This window comes from Hyperolius riggenbachi, chromosome 3 (assembly GCF_040937935.1).
Source record: "Hyperolius riggenbachi isolate aHypRig1 chromosome 3, aHypRig1.pri, whole genome shotgun sequence".
Classification (NCBI taxonomy): domain Eukaryota; kingdom Metazoa; phylum Chordata; class Amphibia; order Anura; family Hyperoliidae; genus Hyperolius; species Hyperolius riggenbachi.
In genome coordinates this window covers 228,279,304-228,304,206 of record NC_090648.1, presented here as the reverse complement: position 1 = coordinate 228,304,206, position 24,903 = coordinate 228,279,304, and the positions used below count along the sequence as shown (strand labels likewise).

At 41.4% G+C, this 24,903-nt stretch overlaps 1 protein-coding gene across 5 annotated transcripts in view; it reads left to right on the top strand.

The window, feature by feature from the left end:
- The window catches only part of IMPDH1 (inosine monophosphate dehydrogenase 1), a 210,830-nt gene extending 194,543 nt beyond the window's left edge, over window positions 1-16,287 (top strand). For 4 of the 5 annotated variants that reach the window (XM_068275923.1, XM_068275922.1, XM_068275925.1 and 1 more), the window contains one exon: window positions 7,654-11,135. In XM_068275923.1, coding sequence (XP_068132024.1) covers window positions 7,654-7,675 — 22 coding nt within the window. In that variant the 3' untranslated portion in view covers window positions 7,676-11,135. Of the gene's footprint in view, window positions 1-7,653; window positions 11,136-15,017 lie in introns of those variants that run through there. The other variant, XM_068275924.1, reaches the window with a different exon arrangement.
- The last annotated feature ends 8,616 nt before the right edge of the window (window positions 16,288-24,903 follow it).

Here is a 24,903-nt window from a genome sequence, read left to right as displayed (position 1 = left end):
AACCAGCAGTCCTGCAACTGTTTTTTCTATTCTGCTCATTAAAAAGCACCCAGGCCTTCCTCCAGCCCCAAGAGCACCCATGCCATCCTTCCGAGTGCATCCATTCTCCTGGGATCGATTCCAGGAATCTGGCTCAGCTCTGCCAGTCTGGTTCTTAATCCTAAAGTGTACTAGAGACTAAATGTAAGGGGAAAAAAAAACAAACAAAAAAACCTTGCATACCTAGGAATTCTTCTGGCCTGATCACTCCCTCTGTGCCACCATCTGCCTCCTGGCTCTTCAATAACGGGTCCCGGTATCTTCGGCTAGTTGGCGCACGCACGGCTGGGCGTGCTACCCCATGTCTCTCTCCCGTGGTCAGGAGAGTTCTGCGCTTGGGCAGTAGTATTGCTCCCGTCGATGGGACGGGGTAGGTGTGTGAGGCCTGGCTGCGCATGCGCAGAAAGCCCCGACTGGCTAGGATACCAGGACCCGTTACCGAAGATCCAGGAGGTGGAGGATGGCGCCAAAAGGAGATTTATTTATATTATCTCTCATTTTAAAGCTATGCAGAGCAATCTAAAGGTTCATGTTCTGACTGAATACTCTGCTTGTGTTAAAAGTTAACTTTTTAGAAACCATAGCAACAGTAATGCAAATTTGCACTTAGTGCTTCACAGAATCCTCATTCTGCTTGTGCCATTGGCTCAGAACTTCTTCAGAACTCTACAAAAATCGGGCAGTTGGGAAGTAAAATAACCAGGTGTCTCTAGGCTTACTGCGATGACCCATTCAATACATGTGGAAGGAAAGAGTAGGTTGATAAGAATGCTATGCCTATTTGATTAATTGCACATTTTTATTCAGACTTCATACAGATTCTGTTTGGATTGAATTCCAGATTGGATATTAGCCAATCAAATCCTGTTTCTGCTGATCTGGATTGGTCCAGTTTCAATCTGCATACAGATTAAAGTGTACCTGAGATAAGAAATTATATATACAGTGGGATGCAAAAGTTTGGGCAACCTTGTTAATGTCATGATTTCCTGTATAAATCGTTGGTTGTTGAGATAAAAAATGTCAGTTAAATATATTCTATAGGAGACACATACAGTGGTATTTGAGAAGTGAAATGAAGTCTATTGGATTTACAGAAAGTGCACAATAATTGTTTAAGTAAAATTAGGCAGGTGCATAAATTTGGGCACTGTTGTCATTTCATTGATTCCAAAACCTTTAGAACTAATTAATGGAACTCAAATTGGCTTGGTAAGCTTAGTGACCTCTGACCTACATACATAGGTGAATCTAATTATGAGAGAGTATTTAAGGGGGTCAATTGTATATTTTCCTCCTCTTTTAATATTCTCTGAAGAGTAGCAACATGCGGCTCTCAAAACATCTCTCAAATGACCTGAAGACAAAGATTGTTCACCATCATGGTTTAGGAGAAGGATGCAGAAAGCTTGTCTAAGACCACAGCCTTAGTTCAAGTTAAGGCTCGAAGTGTGCAGACCAAGAAAAATCTCGGATAGACAGAGGCGACGAATGGTGAGTACAGTCAGTCAATCCACAGATCAGCACCAAAGATCTACATCATCATCTTGCTGCAGAGAGTAACTGTGCATCGTTCAGCCATTCGGCACACTTTACACAACGAGATGATATATGCAAGAGAGATGGAGAGGAAGCCTTTTCTTCGGCCACAGCACAGAGCCGCTTGAGGTATGCTAAAGCTCATTTGGACAAGCCAGCTTAATTTTGGGGTAAGGTGCTGTGGACTGATGAAACTAAAATGGAGTTATTTGTGTATAACAAGGGGCGTTATGCATGGATCCAAGAAAAACATCTGCTACCTAAAGTAAAATATGGTTGTGGTTCCATCATGCTGTGGGGCTTTGTGGCCAGTGCAGGAACTGGGAATATTGTCAAAGTTGAGGGAAGCATGGATTCCACTCAGTATCTGCAGATTCTGGAGATCAATGTCCAGTAATCTGTGACAAAGATGAAACTGCGCCGGGGATGGATCTTTCAACAAGACAATGACCCTAAACACTGCTCAAAATCCACTAAAGCAGAGGACCAAATACAATGTTCTGGAATGGCCATTTCAGTCCCCAGACCTGAATATAATTGAAAATCTGTGGTGCGAGTTAGAGAACTCTCTATGCTCTGAAGCCATCAAACCTGAATTAACTAAAGATATTTTGTAAAGAGGATTGGTCCAAAATACCTTCAACCAGAATCCAGACTCACATTGGAACCTGTAGGAAGCGTTTAGAGGCTGTAATTTTCTGAAAAAGGATCTACTAAATATTTCATTTCTTTTTTTGTGGTGCCCAAATTTATGCACCTGTCTAATTTTGTTTAAAGGAATACTATCAATTCACGTATTTTTTTCTATTGGCACAGGAATTGTTTGGGAAGTGCTGCTAATTACTGGTGTATACATTTTAGTAGCAACTTCTTTGTTTACTGTTATCAATATGCATTCAAACTTTACTGATGCCAAAACTGACGGCTGACTGAGCCATGAGGAGAAGGGTAATTCCCCTCACACTTGATCAGTTAACTCTGTGTAGCTCTGTGTGTGACAGAGAAGAGAGCTCCCAACAGCTGCAGCTCCTGTGTCCTGTGTTTCTGACTGACTTGTCTGAAGAGAGCATAGGAAATGTAACTAATTGTCACAGCTTTTTCATACTGTTTTTGCTTTCAGAGTTTGATATGTTTGATATTTGCTTTCTGTAGTCTGATATGCAACTCTGGCTGTGCATTGAAATTGAAGCAGACACCCCTTCTGCAATTGATTTGTCCCAATATAGCTAAATCCTACCCTCAATAAATTACAGCGTTTGCCTCTGATATTTAAAGGGAAGGTCCAATCAAAATAAGAGTTTCACTTACCTGGGGCTTCTACCAGCCCCATGCAGCCATTGTGTGCCCTCGTAGTCACTCACTGCTGCTCCAGTCCCCCGCTGGCAGCTTGCCGACCTCGGAGGTCGGCGGGCCACATTGTGTACATTTTTACGCATTCCCACTAGTGCAGGAACATGAACACATACATTTTTAATGGCTCAATGCATGAGCGCGCCTGCACAGTAGCACAGAATTGCTTGTGGATGAGTGGCTTCGGCTTGCTGTGCAGGCGCAGCCGTACTGGTACAGGACAGCTGCACTCTTACACAGTAGATAGTGTTTCAGATATGTTTCCAGGGTACATGTGCAGCAATGGTGAAGTTGAGGAGGATGCTGGGAAGCCTGTGGACTATTCAGAGACTTCCCTTTACTTGGGTAAGTAACTTCCTCTCCCCCTGCTGCCTCTGGTTCACTTTTTATATTTAACCATGAATTTGAATGTAAAGCTTCAGTCCAGAAATTTACAATATGTGAGTATTTATCAGTTAGATGCCTGCAGAGAAAGTTCTGACTTTTCGCCATGGATTCTTAACCCTTATACTGGCGTGGACTTCTATAGGTGTTTGTGTTTCCGCATCTATACTCCACAAACAGGAGTGTTTGTACAAAACTACTGCTGCCTGCCTCAGATGGCTACTGGTATTTGTTTCCCCATATTCCTGTGCCATGGACATCTAAAGGCGTTTAGTACAAAATTTGGGGTCAGTGCCAACTTTCTACTTGACATATATGTAGATAATTCCAAGTAGAGATGTACAAATCAAATGCTTCCACTGCAAGATTTTCATAGTTGTCATTCTGTATAGTAAAAGCATAGTTTTCAATTATCTCTAATTTATCTGCACCTTTATTGATATCCCTACTGACTTATGTGGCTTTATGAAAATGTAGATTTGGGCAAGACATTTAGTAAACACAATTCAAACATAGCTGGTGTGTAGCTTAAAAAATAAAATAATATATATATATATATATATATATATATATATATATATATATATATATATATATATATATATATATATATATATATATATATATATATATATATATATATATATATATATATATATATATATATATATATATATATATATATATATATATATATATATATATATATATATATATATATATATATATATATGGTATATATATATATATATATATATATATATATATATATATATATATATATATATATATATATATATATATATTACACAGTCTGAGGATTAATCTTTAGTGAAAGAACACAGCCTAGTTATAGTATCGGGACTGCACATACAATTTCTCATGCCACTTCAGGTAAACTTTTACGTAAGGATTAATTTGAAAAAAGAAAAGTAGGCAGGGTGGGAAGCGCCTGTAGCGGATGAAGCCATGTGATTGCACAGGGTTGTGTTTCCCTCTCTGTGGACTGAAATGAGAAAGTCAAAGGTTTTAGACATCTTATCTAGACATTTCACTGTTTCACTCTTTGTAGTTTTTCAAGAGGAGGTAGGTTAACAGATATATTTTGAGTCTCAGGCTAGTTTTAAATCCGATTTCAAACCATGAAAAGTTTCAGAGGTGCCTGACTCTTCTACTGACCACATATGCTATTGCTCCGTTGTTATTGCCTGATGAAGCGGGATCAAACCTGCGATACGCGTTGCATATTTGGAGTGCATAAATAAAATATATTGACTGTCTTTACTACAGTCGTTGTGTGTCTACTTGGAGTAGGTAAGTCCACCACTACCTCCTCTATTTACCAAGAATTTGGTTTTTAAGCTCATTTAGCTTCCTTTACTGAAAAGTTTCGTTCCACATATAAATGCTGTAGAATTCCACTGCACTGATTTGTGCTTAGCTACATCAGAGTGTAATTGGTCTTATCAGTAGCTGTGACTTTGCCTGTGCAGGAAAAGACAAAGGCTTAACACTTACTGTGCTCCCTGCAATGTTGTGGTGAGTTCTCGCAGCGGTGATTGTCCGCGACACTCGCTGTTTAAAGTGTACCCGAGCCAAAGCTCGGGTTCAAATTGAGATGCTAAAGAGAGAGAAGCCGCAGGATCCTATTGAGGCTTTTTTTCCCCCCACTTTTTTAAAAGTGCTTTCTGGCGACTTTCTTCACGTTCGCTCGTTTTTGTAAGCGCTTTTGCAGAGCACTTCCGTCTTTTGATCCGGAAAAAATAATGCATTTAAAAAAAAAAAGAAAACCTCGCACACTTGTTTGCCAAAGAGATTTTGTGAGCGTTTTGCGATTTTTTTTTTTTTTTTATTTATTTATTTATTTATTTTTTTTCTATACCTTCCATTGAGGCAAACTGCCTCAAAAATGGCCCAAGCACCGCTTTTCAAAGCAGATTGCAAACGAACCGCTGTGATATGAACTCTCTCATAGAGAATCATTGCACAAGCGCTTTCAGGATTTTAAAAATCGCCCGCGCTTAAAATTTTATGAAAACTCTTATAATGTGAACAAGGCCTTAATCCAGTAAAACTTCAGGATTTGTTTATTTGTATATTGTACGGAAGAAGTAATCATGGTGTGCCTAATCTGTTAAAGCAGAGAGGAACTTTTGCGTTTAGGTCCGTTAAACGTGTTGTGTCATCAAACTAGGTCAGATTCCTTGCGCTACCTTGCACATTTCACTCAGTCAATCTCTTTAGAGGCTGGAGTCCAGGACCAATCTGGCTATCTTAGACTCCATTTTGTTAGCCTTCGCTCTACCTCGACCCATTAAACACAGCATCCATTACTGGTAGGGGATTATGGTATACTGTATAGCAGAGTTATATAAGCTGTAATTATTATGTTTTGTCTGTACTTCAAAATCTTGTGTGTGTGTGTGTGTGTGTGTGTGTGTGTGTTTGTTTTTTTTCTATTCTCCTTTTACCAGGTATTGCTTTTATTAACCACTGGCTGTAGAACACTGTGTATACTCCCCATCCTAGAAAAGGAATGTAAGAAGATTGAGAATTGTAATAGTCAAAGGAAGGAGAATGTTACTAACCCCCAATTCCCATGTCCATTTCTATATTTTAGTCCTCAGTTTAGGGGAAGGTAGGAGGCGCCCGTAGACATATAAACAGTAGTATTTAGTAGGTGATATGGTAGTAGAAAGAAGGTTCTCTTGTTCCTACCTTATAGTAGTGAAACTCGCACGTAAGGTAGTAGTAAATACTTCATAAATTTTATTAGGGCACAAATGACAACGCATTTCTCGGCCACAGACGCTTCCTCAGGTCTATGGATGTGCCTACGGTGGTGAGATGCTATATTCGGCGCCAAGCTAGTTTCACTACTAGAAGGTAGGAACAAGAGAACTTTCTTTCTACTACCATATCACCTACTAAATACTACTGTTATGTCTACGGGCTCCTCCTACCTTCCCCCAATCTTTGTCACCCCTGTATAGGGGAGTGCACAGTTGGGAGTTTTCCATGTGGCCAACCTTTTATTTTATCTGGAGCTGCGACCTACCTTACTATCAGAAGCAAGGCCGAGTGAGGACGGTACTTCCTCACATGTGAGAAAGGTGGTTGCTTTTTTTTAGCAACCCAATTTTGTGAGTAGATCTCTGTTTTACATGCATCTCCTGGTGTCCCTTTGATGATACACCAGATCGGGCTCCCGGTCTCCTTGTGTCTTTTTTTTGTTTGTTTTTTTTACAAGAATCAGCCCTCAGTTTAGCCATTTCATGAAAAAAGCTAAAATAAAACTGAAATATTTATGGGGACTGATCAATGGTACCTTAAAGAAAACTTGAACTGAAAATTAAGTAAAAATAAACACACAGTTCATACTGACCTCCTGTGTAGTCTACTCCTCAATCTTTCTCCTCTCCTGCGTCCTGTTTGTACACTGTGATCAATGGACTTGTCCATCCTCCATTTTGAAAATGGCCATTACCCCATAACCGCTTTCTAGTCAGCACACTGTTAAACTGTAACATTGCCCACTTGAGCCATAGGGAAACAGACATTACCTGGCACATCAGTTGTCCTCTCAGCTATGACTAACCGCAACTGATATATAACTGACATCAACTGATATATTTCAGTTCTGACAAAATGTTGTCAGAACTGGAAGGGATCATTGTCAGAAGAAAATGGTGAGCTTCTGAGAGGAACTGATGGCAAGGTAACTATGTAATGTTCATTTGACGTTACCTCATGTTTATTTTAAATCATTTTACTCCATTCAAGTTCGCTTTAAGTCCTACCAGATACACCCAGGTTCATTTATTGAAGAAAACTAAACTTGTTACAGTTATTTGTATCCAGCTATATCCTCCTAGGTGTCCATTAGGAGACATTCTGGGGAAACCTCTATGCATAGTAAATATTCTGCTAGCCAAGATTTATTGTGCCCACCCAGTTCTGCAGTTTCATATGTTTTTAAACTGGACTGCAGGTTCTCAGTCAATGCAGTTGTGCAGCTGTGACAAAACAGTTGGGAAGCTATAGCAACCAGATCATTGAGTTCATGAAATATGGTTGCTGAATACTAGGTATGAGCTACTGGACTGTCCACATTGCTTCCCACATTAAGTAATGCTCCAATATAGAATTTGTGACAGAAGACTTTGACAGTTTTTGTCTAACCAGCTGTGTTGTCATTTTGGCATTGCCCATTGTATAGTCAAAATTTTTCGCTGCCTCTGTTAAGTCATATCTTCATATACTAATAATGTTGCGTAAGTACTTTTTAAAACTATTTTTTAAAAACGTAGTTTCATGAAATTCTGCGTTTTTGTTTTACAGTTACGAGAAACGACTATACTGAAGCAGGGAGACGTAGCCATCGTCGGTCTACTCCCAACATTCCCACTTTGGTCCCAACCAAACCCACGTGATGCATTGAAGAAACCCAGCTCCATTGTCCTCAGCTTTTTGCCTTTTCCCTTCCCCTGACTTATGCAGGAAATCCAACTCGGCAATGTTTACTGACAGCGCATGGCGTGGTATTTGCACTAAGGACACCTTTCCATAGGGTGTGTAGGGAAGACTTCAAAGACTGAAACCCAAAACTGCTGCCATGCTGAAGTACCAACTGATCATAGAAATGAATTAGTAGTACAGAGTGCTTTTGTTATATCCACAACATTAGTCTGCAATCATGTACAGTAATTATCTGTAGAACTGGGTGCTGCTTTTGCAAAGACAGTATCTTTGAGAAGTTTCCAGGAAAAAAAAGTTAATTTGAGGTGTTTATACTCCAGCTTCCTCTAAGGTGTTTGAAGTGATATGATGGTGATGCTGACAATCTGCAGAATCCATATCTCCTATCTTATTTAGTAGTATACTTCAGTTAGGAACCAGCTCCAAGATGTACCCATAATGGTAATAACTGCCAGGCTTAACAGGCTGCTTTACTACTTCTTGCTCTATCCCTAGTTGGCTTGCTGCAATGTTTGCTTTACTTTTCAGTTAAGCACATCAGTTCTGAAGTGTGGCGCATTATCTATCTATCTCGTACAGCTTAGGGTGGAGAGTCTGGTGGCATAACTACTAGAAGATGGTACAACAAAAACAAGCACTCAGTCCTGGGAGAACGTGCCACTGCGATCACACATGCAGTTGGTGTCTCACCTGTAAGATGTGAGTGCAGCGTCTTTTAAGGGATGTATTCTCAGATAGAAGGCAGGAATTAAACATTTTATTAAAGGGGAACTGAAGTAAGAGTTATACGGAGGCTGCCATATCTATTTCCTTTAAATCAATACCAGTTGCCTGGCAGCCCTGCTGGTCTATTTCTCTGCAGTAGTATCTGAATAACACCAGAAACCAGCATGGAGCTAGTCTTGTCAGATCTGACTTTAAAGTCTGAAACACCTGATCTGCTGCATGCTTGTTCAGGGGCTATGGCTAATAGTATTAGGAGCGGAGGAACAGCAGGGCTGCCAGGCAACTGGTATTACTTAAAAAGATATAAACATGGCAGCCTCCATATACCGCTCTCTTCAGTTGTCCTTTAAGAAGTACAAAGTCTGGGCACAGGCCAATCAGCTGTCTTTAGTGGTTCACTGTAGTAAGTGTAACAGTGCATCCATACATAACAAGAGTACCCAGGCAGTGTTTTGGCACTATAGCCTTTTGTGACTGGAAGCTGCTTGGTCATATGCTCATCGACTTTCTTCTTTTTGATACATGACTACTAAAAGTTCTGCACAGGCTGGCGCCAGAATTTGGACTAGTAGATGCGGCATTAATGGCATAGTGATTGAGTGACTAGTATTTACCAGCCTTGAACATTTATAGTATTTTACTACAGGATGTTCAGTTTTTTAAAGCACCAGATATCTGTAGTGAACCCCCATCTAGTTCTGTGTTGATTCCACAGTCTAACCTGTTGGCTTATTCCGGGTCACGAAGTTATTAGTGATGCTATAGGAGAAGCAGAAAAGCAAGGGGACCAACACATTCAGCAGTAGTGAAGTCTATACTTCCAATATCAAGGGTTTGCTTGTAAAATGAGACTGGGGAGGGTGCATGTTTTCATTTTTAGATGGAAAGTTGTTCAGGGCTGCAGAAAAGAGTTAGGGATGGTGAGTGAGATGCAAATCTGAGTTGATGCAGGATAATGAACATTTTTTGGCCAGCTTTCAAGCTGTAGAAGTTTGCAAAATCTATTTAAGCCAAGGGGAATTCGCTTGGTCTGTTTTCAAGTTGCATACATTCGCATACAAACTTTGTAGAAACCCGCATCAACGTAGAAGTATTTGCATCTGCTTGATCATCCTGAGAGCTGAGTACATTTCCACTATTTACAAAATGTTTGTATTTCTGTCCAGTATTGATCTGGTTGTGATCTTGCAGGAAATCTGGTTGATGGATTAATCCTCCTTCACCTACCACTTGTGATCTCTCTCCCATCATTGCCCTCAAGTGTAGTCTAGCAGAGGTTAAGCCAAGCAGGATGACTTCCACTATGCTGGATCCTTATATACCTCTCCCTGTCACATCCCAGACACTTGGACACAAGTCCGTGCTTGATGAGGTTATAATTGTCCATAATGTGAATCAGTCTGCTCATGTACATGCTAACTTGAGGCTAAAATGTGTTCAGCTTTCCTATTTAACACAATTAAATGTACTCTAGGACAGTCTGTTGTAGTCTTTCAGCCATCTTCCACTTTCTTGTGATCTTTGAGGCCCCGTTCACAGTGGTGTGTAGCAGTGTAACAGCCACTTTGTAACGCAACTTTCTGCAATGCACCACCATACGAATTTCAGTGTGTGGCGGCACAAAGGGTCACCAAATTGTAACGCACTGCATGTTAAATGCACTTTAACATTAGAGTCAACCATACTTTTCACTGACTGTATGCTTCACTGCGCGTGACGCAACGTGGCCATAACATGCGGTACAATTTTTTTTGTTCCATTACTCTCCTGTTAACAAGGAACACAATGCAACATCCCACTGTGATCGTGGCCTTAACTGCAAGTGGACTAGTGTTGGAAGTTATACATTTCCATTAATTCCCATTCTATTACAAAATAACTTAAAATGCAATAATCCCAGTACTTCAGCAGTTTGTCTCATTTCTGATGGTGAATTATCATTGAAGTTTTTTTTGCCTGTGTAGCATTTTACGTTTACATGTTTTTTATATTTTGGGTAACACTGCATGTAGAATTGGCTGTGCATCAACTCAGACTTTGAAGCAATTTCCACAGTTAGCAAGACTTTGGGCTCCAATGCTGGGCAATTCTAATTTGTTTTTGTTTTTTTTAATTGAGTGTTTTCCATTGTTACTTTGACAGTTCTTACACAAGATTTTGCTAAGCAGAGCTGCTCTGTACCTACTGGAAAAAAATGAGTGATCATAACTTGCTCAGTGTATATGTTCATCTGCCTTTATACTGTACAGAGGGCATAATCTTCATGTTCTTTCTGGGACTTAAGCTAGAAAATAAGAGGATATCCGTAACTGGGTGTCAACATTTCAAAATTCTGGCTGCATGTTTTTCTGTTTGTTTCTTTAATCTGGCTAATAATGTGAGGGGTCTTTTACTACAGTCTTTTTATGAGACTGTTGTCTGTGTTACAATATTTTTCATATTGGGTCATAAATGGATATGCCTCAGCTTCCCCCTTTTTTTTTTTTTTTTTTTTTTTTTTTTATACTAAATAGGTCAGATTTGCTGCAGGTTTACAATTCTGTCTTTGCTTTCAACTGGAAACAAAGATTGTTAATCAGAACTTACCAGACCTTGGGCCCCAGTGAAAGTTTTTTTTTTTTTTTGCGTTCAAGATCAGAAAGGTGCAGAGAGATGTGTGTGCGGTGGGGATTATAGCCATCTTTGGTTTGCAGGGGTTGGAGGGGGGGGGGGGGGGGTTGATAGTATTGAGCAGCATTTTGCCATATGGAGAGGGGGATTCCATTGATTTGTTTGATCGATTGTAAAGATTTGATTATATTCCAACTCCAGAGCAATTTAGCCTCGCCTTCTATTACTGGAATTTGATCAAATTGCTCAAGGGTTGGTGTTGGATATATAGATATATTAATCAGCTGTAAATTTATTCACATACAGCTGTAGCAAAAAAAAAACTGGATTTTACAGGGTCAATGCCGTAAAGAACATATTAGGTACTTTAAACTCTCCATTGAATCATCGATAATGCCATGCTTGTTCTTGACCGTTTTATCCCTTTAAATGGCGGTTTAGCAATACCCGAAGATTTCTTAAATATGAAATGTATTCAGTTTACAGAATTCCATCCCAGACTTATTTTTAGTTTCAAAGATTTTATTAACATTTTTCAAAATACAAACTTAGACATTTTTAATGGCTCCTCATGTGGATACATCCAAGTAGAGGAAGAATCAAGACCATAACACAAAAAGTACTTTTTTAAAATGAAAACTAGATATACACTGCCTAACAGTATCTGCAAACCAATGGCCAAGGTACAGGGCAAGAGTGCCATAGGGTGTTTTCCCTTGTGATGTTGCACGGAACCTTCTCTCTAGCCATTCCCTCTTATACCCAAACATTTTGATTTTAGTGGTATAGGGTTAAAACTCCTGCAGGGCTATTACTGCTGTCTGGCACCCCTTGGCAAAAAATACTACCAAAATGCATAGTATGCATCGAATGTGTCTCAATGGTAAGTATTGCAAACGCCATATTAAATGACACATTAAGTCCCTTTCTTTGGTCTTTAGGTAAACTGCATCCTCTCTCCAGTTAGGCAGCATGCCCCTTTAAAGGGATACTGTAGGGAGTCGGGGGAAAATGAGTTGAACTTACCACGGGCTTCTAATGGTCCCCTGCAGACATCCTGTGTTGGCGCAGCCACTCACCGATGCCCCGGCCCTGCCTCTGGTTCACCTCTGGAATTTCAGACTTTAAAGTCTGAAAACCACTGCGCCTTCATTGCCGTGTCCTCGCTCCCACTGATGGCACCAGGAGCGTACTGCGCAGGCACAGACCATACTGGGCCTGCGCAGTACGCTCCTGATGACATCAGCAGGTGCGAGGACACGGCAACGCAGGTGCAGTGGTTTTCAGACTTTATAGTCTGAAATTCCAGAAGTGAACCAGAGGCGGGGCCGGAGCATCGGTGAGCGGCTGCGCCAACACAGGATGTCTGCAGGGGACCATTAGAAGCCCCGGGCAAGTTCAACTCATTTTGCCCAGACCCCCCTACAGTATCCCTTTAAGTAGGCATGGACACTTCACCCCTTCCTTAGTTTGGTGACTCGCTAAGCAGTGACCTCCCCAGTTTTTGCTTTCATCGCTGAACCAGGTCGGCAACATCGCCTACCAGTTCAAACCAAGACCTCGTCCTGTCTTTGGTCACGAAATGCAGCTACCCTTGTCTGTCTTTTGTCATTCTCTAAGCTCCTTCCTTTGTTTTCTTCACATCGCTCACCTCTTTCAGCTGCTTCCCTTGTCTTCCTAGCACTGATTCAAATAATTCACTGGCATCAGCTGCCTGGACTAGGTGGTAACTGTTGAGTATTGCAAATGATTTGGAAATCAATCCATGGGTACCGAAGATTGGGAGGGAAGGCAATGGCACTACAGCACCCACTTAGAAGACAACTGATTTACACATTGAGAGGCAGTGTCTCCACTTCTTGTCCAGGTGACATCTAGGGCTTCTAATGTGGCTATTATGTACACATGTACACATTATGTATGTCACAGAGGGCACACAAGTACAGTAAGGCTGGGTCCACACTAGACCCGGTTGCAGGACGGACCCTGCAGTCCGGATCAGGGGAAGTACCCACCGTACTGCAAACTGATGAAAGTGCATCAGTTTTGTATCAGTTTCCGTTCAGGTTTTTCCCTGACAGAAAACGTCTCTATCATTAGGAAGGAGTGGGAGGATTTTTTGGGCCAATCATAAAGCTCAGGCTATCCGTTTTCACATCCGTTTTTTGCCTGTGGAGCTGGAGATGCGTTTTCTCATTGCTTTCACTACCCCTGCGTGTATCCGTGGTCCTGATCCGTTGCGTGAAAATGCAGCAGATCCGGACCTTCCGTTCAGGTTTTCAAAACGGGTCCCCGCAAACGCAGACGGATCTGTTTTTTACTTGGGTGAGGCTGGCTGCTATTTTAAACATTAGTATCCGGGACTCCGTTTTTCATCAGGTTTGAAAAACGCAGCCACGGATACGTTTCCGGACCTAGTGTGGACCAGGCCTAAGGCTATGTTACACCTCTTATCCAGTCTGAAGAAGTTATTGTTGCGGTCTCATGATTAGATTTTTGTTCCTGTCTCGCATCTTCTCTGGATCACCATTTAAGAAAATCTCTTCCACTCTCCAGCCACAAATAGAGAAGTAAAATGTTCACACTTTCTGCTCTATTCAAAACTTAAAAAAAAGTTTTGGTTGGTTTATAAATTGCTTGCAACTTGAAACCCACAGTTTCTGGAAAACTGGAGGCAGAGGGACACCTTAAAGCTAAAGATGCCCATTAACTGTGCAATTTTTAGTGGACAATCGTATTTTGGGTAAGATCATGCAGACTAAAATGGGGGGGGGGGGGGGGGACCGGGACCTTATTTTTAATTCACAGCATTAAAGGTTCCAGCTTGTGATTGTATCTAAATGAGTTACAATCTAAGCTATAAAAAAATAAGTTCCCATGCCAATCCATTATTTCTTTGAAAGCTATCGATAGTGCGCTTCTGTTTTCATACTATACCATATGAATAATATGATCAAAATTAGAGTCAAAATTGTATTGTCAATTGTATTATTAATGGGCACCTTTAAATTCTATGCAAATGAAAACAATGCAATATTGCAGCTCTTTACCAATATGCAGTTCTACAATATAAAAGTGTCTCAGCAGTGCTGTAGAAAGCAGGTTAGAGCTGGCTGTGGAGGCTTGCTGAGCATTCCAGAGCCATTTATTCAATGACTTTAGGTGTCTTTTAAATTACAGTACCGAGTGGACACATTTTACAGCCTTCTCAATTTTAGCTGTCATTGCCTGTTGCTGGTCCAATCAACATTTGCTCCACGCTCACATGCAGTACTTGTCTCCTTTAGCCAGCATGCACCCAGTATGCTGTATGTATACCTATGTACCAGTGCCTCGTAGGTTTTCCTTATCTTGGATACTGATCACTTTCACAGCTGTTTTTCAGAAATCTTTTAGCAAGCTATTAAATGGCTTCCAATTTATAGGTTATATATTTTCTGCAATGTAACTAGTAATTTGGTGCTTATGATGCTGCACTCGCCAGTTGTCAATTACATTTGTATAAACACTTGAAACCTTTCAGCTATAGATCTCTTTAAAAAAAACAAAAAAAACCCCTAAACCTATGTAACACTAGAACAGTTTTTGGACGTCTTGTGATATGAACAATCGTGTATGTTTTTTAAAATTGCTTTTACTTGGCAGAAGTGGTGTTTTACAAGCCGAGATGATGCAGTGTGATGCATTGGACTCCAGATGGCACTGTTATACTAGCCTGTGGATTGCCAATAGGTGTTGGAGCTACACAGATTGCTTTTCACATCTTGGAAATGTGCATTGTTTTCTGCTCATTTACAGGTTCCATTATTTACCAAAGTCTGTTTGCATTTGTCTATATCATTTAATGGAGTATCTAAAATTCAGTATGCCATCTGTTTTTTTTTTTCTAGATGAACTTACTGCTGGCAGTGTATCTTGACAATATTTCAGAACTTCGCTTTGTACTTGATTTTTGCGCCTCTTGGACTTGTGTGTAATTGCTGAAATTAGGTTTTCTCCAACCTATTGTATAAGTATTTATAACAGTTTCAGCTGCACATGAAACGTGTAAAGAATGCAAAATTAAGATTTGATAACAGAAGATGTATTTTGTGTACAGTAGAAAGTGTAAAATATGAATTTATGTATTTTGTGGTTGTATAGAAGAAAAAATTACTTATAGACCGCAAACTGTTCCAAAATAAGACCGTAGATCGGACAATATACTACACTCCTACATTTATTTATAATATTCTTCTGTTAACATTTCTACTAGCAGTGAAGTGTGATGAGAAGCTTAGATCATTGGTTGTTAACCTACCCTTAACTCTCGCAGCACTGTACACGACGCAATGGACATTGCATGGTCTATGTACATTTCAGAGTGCATTGTGTTCTTCCAGCGCCTGTGTTCCCCATACTAGTTTGTAGCAGTATTTTCGTCCCAGTACACACTTCTCCAGTATCACCTCTGTTTATATACAAGCTTTCCAAGCTAATGGCAATACATAGCCATCAATTATTCTCAGGTTCCTTCTACTTATGAGCAGACAATCTCTAGTCTACAGCATCTGTGAGAAAATACAGGGTGATTTCTTATACATTTTCCTTTGTTGCACTTTTTTTTTTATTTGAATGTTGTAGACATTTGTAGAACATGGGCTGTGATTGGAACAGGATAACTAGGATAGTTTGATATTTTAAATGCAGCAATGCCTTGCAAATGTTTGGTAGATTGGTTGTGCCTCCAGGTAGGGTAAAATATGTGAACAATATGACACTACTGAATTATTGTATATCCCTCATATTACATTTTTTTTTTTCCTGCTGAAACCAGTACAATGTACAAAATACAAGAAGCTTGCCCAATACAAATAGATAAAAATATGGTTGGTAAAAATGGATGTGCTTCATTCTTATTTCCATTTCCCTAGTGAAGATCCTAGTGGACATTTGATCATACTCTGAACACCTTTCACTAGAGCTGTGGCCATGTCTAAAATGGAGTATTTTTTTTTCTTTCTACAGGCCATGTTACAAACACAAAGTATTAGGTTATGCTGGCTTTTAGAACAGGAATGTGATAGTCTTATGCTGGGTACACACGTTGCGATTTCCCGCTCGATCCGCGGGATTGATTCGATTATTTCCAACATGGTCGATCGGGTTTCGATGGATACTGCCGTCGATCGGCTGTATCTATCGAAACCCGATCGAACATGTTGGGAATAATCGAATCGATCACGTGGATCGCGTGGGAAGTCGCAACGTGTGTACCCAGCATGGGAGGTAGAGCAAATCTCTTGTCATATGGATTGTTGGGGTGCTGCTACATGTTTTTAGTCTGTGTAAACTTTTAGTTTGTGATGCGTTGTCATCAATGTCCTGAATCCATTATGAACAACGAGCCAACAGAAATCCGCTCAACATGTTACAAAAGTCCCAGGGAACATAGTATGATCATTTCTGACTCATTTTCTCTCTGCTCCCTCTGTATAAATTCAGACTACATTCTGTTACAGTGCTTGCAGTTAATGAGCAGCAAAAATGTTTGCACTGCTAAAAGAAAATAACAATATATATCCATTTAAAGCTAGCCACTGCTCCTCAATTAGCTGGGGGCTGGTTAATTAACCAGCAGCTTAAAGTGTACCTGTGACGAAAGGAGGCAAAAGGTTTTTTTTTTTTGTTTTTGGTTTTTTTTTTTGCCTCCAGCCCCATCCATGCAGATCGCTCCCTCCCTGCTATCCAAAGTCTCGTTCTCTAGGCCCATCTGTACAGGTGCAATTCCGCGGCTGGGAGTGTTCTGCGCCTGCACAATACACCTCACTGGCCAATGAGTAGGGGGCTGCTACTGGAGGATCCAGGAGGCCTTTGGACTGCGGCAAGGAAGCGATCTGTCTGGAGGAAGCCCCAGGTATGTATAAAACGTTTGCCTTCTTTCGTCTCGGATACACTTTAAGACCTTTGTTGGCTTGAATCAGTCCCATTCCTGTCTCAGACATTTTTATTTTTTACATTTTCTCACTACTTGCTGTCACTTGGGGATATTGTAAACAGTTGAATAAGCAGTAATGATCAGAGAATTGTGTACAATATGTAAGATTTCTGTCCCCTTTCTAGGATATAATATTTTCATATGCATAAACTGCTCTCCAATCATTCTGTTGCTGGCTATGGCTCTAGCATTGCTGCAGTCTTTTTTACCCTTGTAAGCAGGATGTTGGCTAAACACCTTTGCACTCTGGGACTTGGTATTAGTTTAATGTATTCTACTTTAAATGATTAGTTAAAAGTACTTCCTCCTCTTGTGCAACAGGCACTCCCAAAGGTCAGTTATTTTATGCGACAGTGTTAGAACTATCAGGGATCTTTAATGTCACCCCTTTTTTTTTCCTTGATGTTTACGTTTAAGAATCATGTTTGCAAAGTATGTCTGCATCAAATACATATATTTCAAAGCTTTAACAACTGGGTCCAACTCTTTGTGCAAATGTGTTCAATACAGAATAAAGTGGATATATCATTGTGTGAGAATTTTTGTGTGTTAGAATGTGCACTTTCGTTACAGAATGGTAGATTTTATATTCCTATCCATTCACACTGTGCTCATTGCTCTATGCAATGAAATGCCCATGAGGTCATCTCATCAAGCAGATACTTTTTTGAGGTGATGTACTGCGTGCAGTGTGTTTATGGGGTAACATGCATTTACAGTTGCAGTGAGGCATACTTTCATTGTACTGTATTCCTTACTGTATGAAGCTTGTGTTGCAACTTATTCAAAAAGATAAGTGTGAAAGAAGCTTCAACTAGCATTTGGAAGTGGTAAAGCAACTCATCAGCATCTAAGAGCATTACTGTGCATCCACCTGCTCTAAGGCTTTCTTGGCCAATCATGAACAGGAGACTCTCTCCAGGATCATGTCAACAAGGTCTGAGTGAACAGCTGTTAAATTTGGTGTGATCGCTTTCACACTTGGTCACTGGAAATTGAACATGGCACCTCATGGCAGAGAACTCTCTAAGGGTTTGGACATTTTTTTTACAGGGGATTGCTAATTTCATAAAACTGAGCTGTAGCATGGTGTCCAAGACCATACAACTATTTAACAGGACAGGTTTAACTTAGAACAGGCCTATCCATGGTCAACCAAATAAACTGAGTGCCCATGATTGGCGTCATAGCTAGTGGTTGTCTTTTGAAAATAGACATTTGAGTGTTTTCAGCATTCCTGAGGAAGTTTAAGGGTTGGAGGGGTCAGCATGTCACTGCTCAGCCCATACACTACAAAGTTCATCAAATTGGGCTGCATTGTGGTTGTCTCAAAAGGAACTCTCTTCTAAAGATGATGCTCAAAGCCTGCAACCAGTTTCCTAAAGACAAGCAGACTAAGGCCACATACACACATCAGACCATAGTCTTTTGAAAATGAAAGATCACAGATCAATTTTACCCCCTTCCATGTAGTATGAGAGCCATACCTTCACAGTCTTTTCTATGGAGCTGAACTCCCCATCAGACAAAAATCTTTGCAAGATGCTGCATACACAGATGCTGTACAGACACAAAAGATCAGTATCTGCAAAAGATCTGTTTCTGCCAAAGATCCGTTCCTGCAAATTGCATTCATAGTCTATGAGAGCTGCAGATCATCATACACACCTTGTTTAATTGACATTAACCACTTGAGGACCCACCCTTTACCCTCCCTTAAGGACCAGCGCTGTGTTGAGTGATCTGTGCTGGGTGGGCTCTGCAGCCCCCAGCACAGATCATGTAGCAGGCAGAGAGATCAGATCACCCCCCTTTTTTCCCCACTAGGGGGATGATGTGCTGGGGGGGTCCGATCTCTCCTGCCTGCATGTGGCTGGCGGGGGGGGGCACCTCAAAGCCCCCCTCCGCGGCGAAATTCCCCCCTCCCTCTCCTACCTGCTCCCCCCCCCCCCCGGAGATCAGGGCTGCACAGGACGCTATCCGTCCTGTGCAGCCAGTGACAGGACGTCCCCTGTCACATGGCGGCGATCCCCGGCAGCGCCGTACAATGTAAACAAAGTGGATTATTTCCGCTTGTGTTTACACTTAGCCTGCGAGCCGCCATCGGCGGCCCGCAGGCTATTCACGGAGCCCCCCGCCGTGAATTGACAGGAAGCAGCCGCTCGCCCGAGCGGCTGCTTCCTGATTAATCAGCCTGCAGCTGGCGACGCAATACTGCGTCGCTGGTCCTGCAGCTGCCACTTTGCCGACGCGCGGTATGAGTGCGCGGTCGGCAAGTGGTTAATCTGCAGATCAGATAATCATCTGCAGATCTGAAAATCCATCCTGGTGGATCTGATCTGCAGATGAATGTCTGTTAAACAAGGTGTGTATGATGATCTGCAGATATCATAGACTATGAATGCATTTTGCAGGGACGGATCTTTTGCAGGAACAGATCTTTTGCAGATACTGATCTTTTGAATGTCTACAGCATCTTTGTGTGCAGCTTCTTGCAAAGATTTCTGTCTGATGAGGAGTTCAGCTCTATAGAATAGACTGTGTAGGTATGGCTCTCATATTACATGGAAGGGGGTAAAATTGGTCTGTGATCTTTCATTTTCCAAAGACTATGGTCTGATGTGTGTATGAGCCTTAAGGATATGGATCACTGGAACCTGTGGTCTGATGAGACAAACTTATTTGGTTCAGATGGTGTCAAGTGTTTTGTGGCAACCAGGTGAGAAGTACCAAGACACGTGTCTTGCCAACAGTTAAGCACGATAGTGTCATGGTTTGGGGTTGCATGACTACTGCTGGTCGTTGGGGAGGTACAGTTCATTGAGTGTTCCGAACCATGAATGCCAACATGTACTGTGACATACTGAAGCAGGCCATCAGCCCCTCCCTCCAGAAACTGGGCTGCAGGGTAGTATTCCAACATAATGACCCCAAGCACACTTCCACGATGACCACTGCCTTGCTAAAGCAACTGTGGCGCTGGTCTGGCCAAGCATGTCTCCTAATCCCTATTAGGTATTTTGTGGAAGGTGGAGGAGTGCAAGGGCTCTTCCTTGACAAAGCTAGTGGATATTAGGATTACAGTGGTAACCTGAGAAGCTATAGTGAAAATTTTCAACAGTGCAGGAAAATAATAGTGGGCATACAAAATGTTGACACGTAGCCACCCTGGCGTTCTATTTTCCCAGGATTTCCGTGCAAAAAGTGGTTCAATTAATTTCCAACCAATTTTTTTTTTTATATATATATTGAATTCAATTCAGGTTATTGTATTGAATTCAATAAAAAAAAGTGTTGTGAGATGATGATGATGCTGTGTGACCCTGGTGCCATCAACGCTGATTGACTGGAGACGTGATCGCCCAAGGAGAAGCAAAATCTGCCAAGGGACATGGAAGAAGGCACTGGGGAATTTATCAGAGGTACGCGATGAGGGATCAGCACGCCAATGGTGAGTATAAGACCCAGATGTATAGCCAGATGTATTAGCCAGGAATAGGTAGCCAGATGTTTTGCTAGGTATATAGTTAGCCAGATGTTTGCCAGGTGTATGCCCCCCCCCCCCCCCCCCCCCCTAGTCTGAAGCCCTGATCTACTCACCTGAGGGCTTTCTCTTGCGGTGGAAGCGGAGCACTTCCTCCTCCATCGCGAAGTCTTGTGTTCTCTGTAATTACAGTTACGAGGCTTGGTGACCGAGCCTCACCGAGCCTCGTAACTGTAACTACAGAGACCGGGACTTCGCCGATGGAGGAGGAGGGTGTCCATCGTGGCCAGCGCAGGAGAAAGCCCGCAGGTGAGTAGATCAGGGCTTCTGACTAGGGGGGGGGGGCGGATGGAGGGAGAGGTCACCCACAGCCCCCATATGAGGGGACACCTTCCCATACCCCCCCCCCTATAGAAGGGGGAGTCCCCAACCGGCCACAACTAGCTCCCATAGAAGGGGAATCTCTCACACACACGAGTCCCCGACCAGCCTGAACAGAAGGGGGACATCGCCCACACACACACACAAGGGACACCCGCCTGCAGAGAAAGGGGAATCAAGCATGCAGCCAGCACATTCTCTGCCCCGTTGGGTGCACAGGGATTCCCCAGGGTGGCTGGATGCTAGTTCTGCACGCTGTGGGTAGCACAGATCGCTACCCACAGCATGCAGAAAGGCATCCAGCTATCCTGGGGAATCCCTCTGATCGGTAAAAAGAGCAGCGGGCGGTGCCGAGAAATAGGAAATCTCTCTGGCGGCATGGACGAGCTTAGCTCGTCATTACCACTTTTTGCATGTTTTTCCTGGATAAACTCAGCTTTTCAATACCGCCAGGGTGGTTAAAGCATCATTTAAAAAAAGTGAGAACTGTTGAGCATTTGAAATCCTACATCAGCTACATTTGTTGCCCTTTGTCATGAAATGAGGATTATGATTTTTTTTTTTACCTATTTATTTCCTTTTAACCACTTCAGGGCGAGAGCAATTTTCACATATCAGCGCCTCTCACATTCATTTGTGAATAACTTTATTACTACTTAACACACCTAAATGCTTTTTTTTTTTCCACAGGATAAATTAGGCTTTTAGTATGTGATAATTTTGTTTAGTAATTACCTTATTTTCTATGCATTGTAAAGGGAAATATAGAAAAATCACACTATCCATTTATATCCATTATAACTTTACAATAAACAGTGCTAACTAAGTTAAACCCACAAATTTTTGTTGCTTATCCACCCTGGTTATTTAACATTTAAATTATATTCCTAGCACAATGTATGGTGACAATATTGTATTTGGAAATAAAGGTATTAGTTCTATTTTTTGCTCTCTCAATGTAGACTATAGGTAACAAGACCTTATTTGCAAAAATAATCGTAATATACCCTCATGGCATACATATTTTAGAAGCCAAGTTCCTAAGGTAATGTTTTTATATTTAGTCACTTTGTTTTCATTTTACAAGTCTTTTTATTTTGGTACATAATACAGTATGTGAAAATGTAATTGCTTCTGAATCAGTTCAGTTTTGTGACAAAAAAAAGAATACACAAGACATGGGCCTCAACCCGAAGGCTACTTACACACCAGGACGTTGCGTTTAGGGGATGTTATAGGGCATATAACGTGCCCCTAACGCAACGCCTGGTGGTGTTGGAGCAGGACGCTACCAAGAGCCGCGTTACAAGCAGCTCTTGGTGCACCTGCTCTGTCGGAGGCACTGTGGAGACCACGTGAGTGGAGCTCTCCGCATCACGTGATCCTGCCATCCAATCCGCGGCCGCTCCAGGATGTAAACCCTGCAAATGCAGTGAATAATAAGTAGCCATGTGCCTGGCTAAGTAGCAGCTTCTCCCCACCTCCTCTCCACCCATAAAATGAAAAAAAAAAAACCCTACTGAGCATGTGTTAACAGGCCTAGCCGCGTGTAAAGTACTGCATGTAGTACGTTATGTAGACGTGCTGCGTTACAATGTAACGCAACGTGGGCACTGTGAACAGCCCATTGATTTTTCATTGCTGTGCGTTACAGGCTGCACTAACGTGCTCCTGTAACGTCCCACTGTGAAAGCAGCCTGAAACTCTCTAAACTTGATTTTACTACTTATCACAGTTAAAATGTTACCACGTATGTCTCTTGTAGTTTTGCTAAAACTTTCCCAAGTTTGATCACCATTTTGAATTTTATATCTAATCCATCTAATCTGACTGAGCTGGAGCTGTTTTGCAAGGATTTCAGTTTCTAGATGTGCCAAGCTGGTAGAGACATGCCCTAAAAGACTGGCAGCTGTAATTACAGCAAAAGGTGGTTCTACAAAGTATTGACTCAGGGGGCTGAATAATTACGCACACCGCACTTTGCAGTTATTTATTTGTAAAAAAAAAAAAGAAATTTGGAATCATGTATGATTTTCGTTCCACTTCTCACGTGTACACCACTTTGTATTGGTTTTTCACGTGGAATTCCAATAAAATTGATTCATGTTTGTGGCAGTAATATGACAAAATGTGGAAAACTTACAGTGGCTTGCAAAAGTATTCGGCCCCCTTGATTTTATGCAGAAATATGAAACCTTCTACCTTTTTAAGCCTATGTGATATGAGTATATCTTCCAGACTGCATGTTTTTTTTTTTTTTTTACTAATTAGTTAATTACATTCGTTTTGTATGTTCTGTCTTGGTATAAGTCCTAAATAAATTGTGGAGACATTGAAGCGGACCAGTTCTCCTTTCTACTTCTCGTCTGGACTACTGCAACATACTACTTTGTGGACTACCTTCTTAGGGCTGGAACCCACAGGAGCGCTTTTAGCAGCGTTTTGGCAGCACTGCGATACGCTAGCAGTTTGCCAAAACGCTGGGCTAATGTTAATGGATGGGGCAACTTCCACAGGAGCGTTTGTGTTTCCCAGAAACGCAAACGCAGGACCTGCAGCATTTTGGGAGCGTTAGCGCTTCAATGTAAAGTATTGAAACGCTAGCAGAAACGCTCAGCAAAACCTAAACTGAGCGGTTTTGCTAGCGTTTTGCGGTTCAGCACACTGTAACAAAATTAAAAATAATTCACAGGACCAATCAGGATAAAAACGCAAAACGCTAGGCACCCGCTGGGAAAAAAAATACAATGTTGCAAAACACAACCCAAAACGCGCATGAATCCGCTGCAAACCGCTCAGACAAAACGCTAGCGGTTGCGTTTTGCGTTTGCGGTTTTCAGTGGGTTCCAGGCCTAAGAGACTGGCCCCTCTCCAGTCAGTACTAAACTCAGCTGCTCGTCTCATTCATCTTTCTTCTTGATCTTCCTCAGCTGACCCTCTCTGTCAAGCTCTTCACTGGCTGCCAATTAACCAGAGGATCCAGTTCAAACTTCTAACCCTAACCTACAAAGCTTTCCACAATCTCTTTCCCTGGTACAAATCCTCATTAATTTCCAGATACAAACCCAATCGCAATCTCAGAGCTGCACATGATCTTCTGTTGTCCTCCTCTAGAATCACCTCCTTACATTCATGCTTACAAGATTTTGCACACGCTTCACCCCTTCTCTGGAATGCCCTCCCACAACACATCCGTCACTCGCCAACCTTTGTTACCTTTTAAATGCTCTCTAAAAACTAATTTTGTTCCGACAAGCATATGCGCTACCTTAGGCCACTTCCCTTTGTCCTAAGACCAAATTGCACTCCTACTAGGTATCCTAATTTAAACACACTGCCTTTATATATTTTATTGTATACTACCCCTCCTCTTGTTCCCCCCCCCCCCTCCCCCCAATTCACTTTAGATTGTGAGCTTGCAAGGGCAGGGCTCTCTCCCCCTTTTGTGTCTTGGAAATGATTATACATTTTATGCATCATGTTACTTTTATCACTGTCATTACCAATTCTGTATTCTGTATGTTGTAACATTTTTTTTGTATTTTGTCACTAATTATGTATCTTGTATATTAGTGTACACCATTGTCTGTATTATGTACCCCATGTTTGTTTCTTACTTTGTACAGCACCACGGAATATGTTGGTGCTTTTATAAATCAATAATAATAACCTGACTTCATTACATGTAATAGGATTTTTTTCTTCGGGGATGAGGAGGAATAAGATTCCAAATTACACAAATGCAATGTTGTATGTAAAACATTTCTGTGAGGTGGATGTGATCTAAGATTTATGGAAATTGCAGACTGATCCTAAAGCTGTACAAGTCTCCCTACCGGTTTAATCTGTAATCTTCTTTATATAAGATTCTGGTGTGTACTACATGCAAGTACAACGTAAAACCTTAAATACGATGTTGACCTCGCTTCAGCTA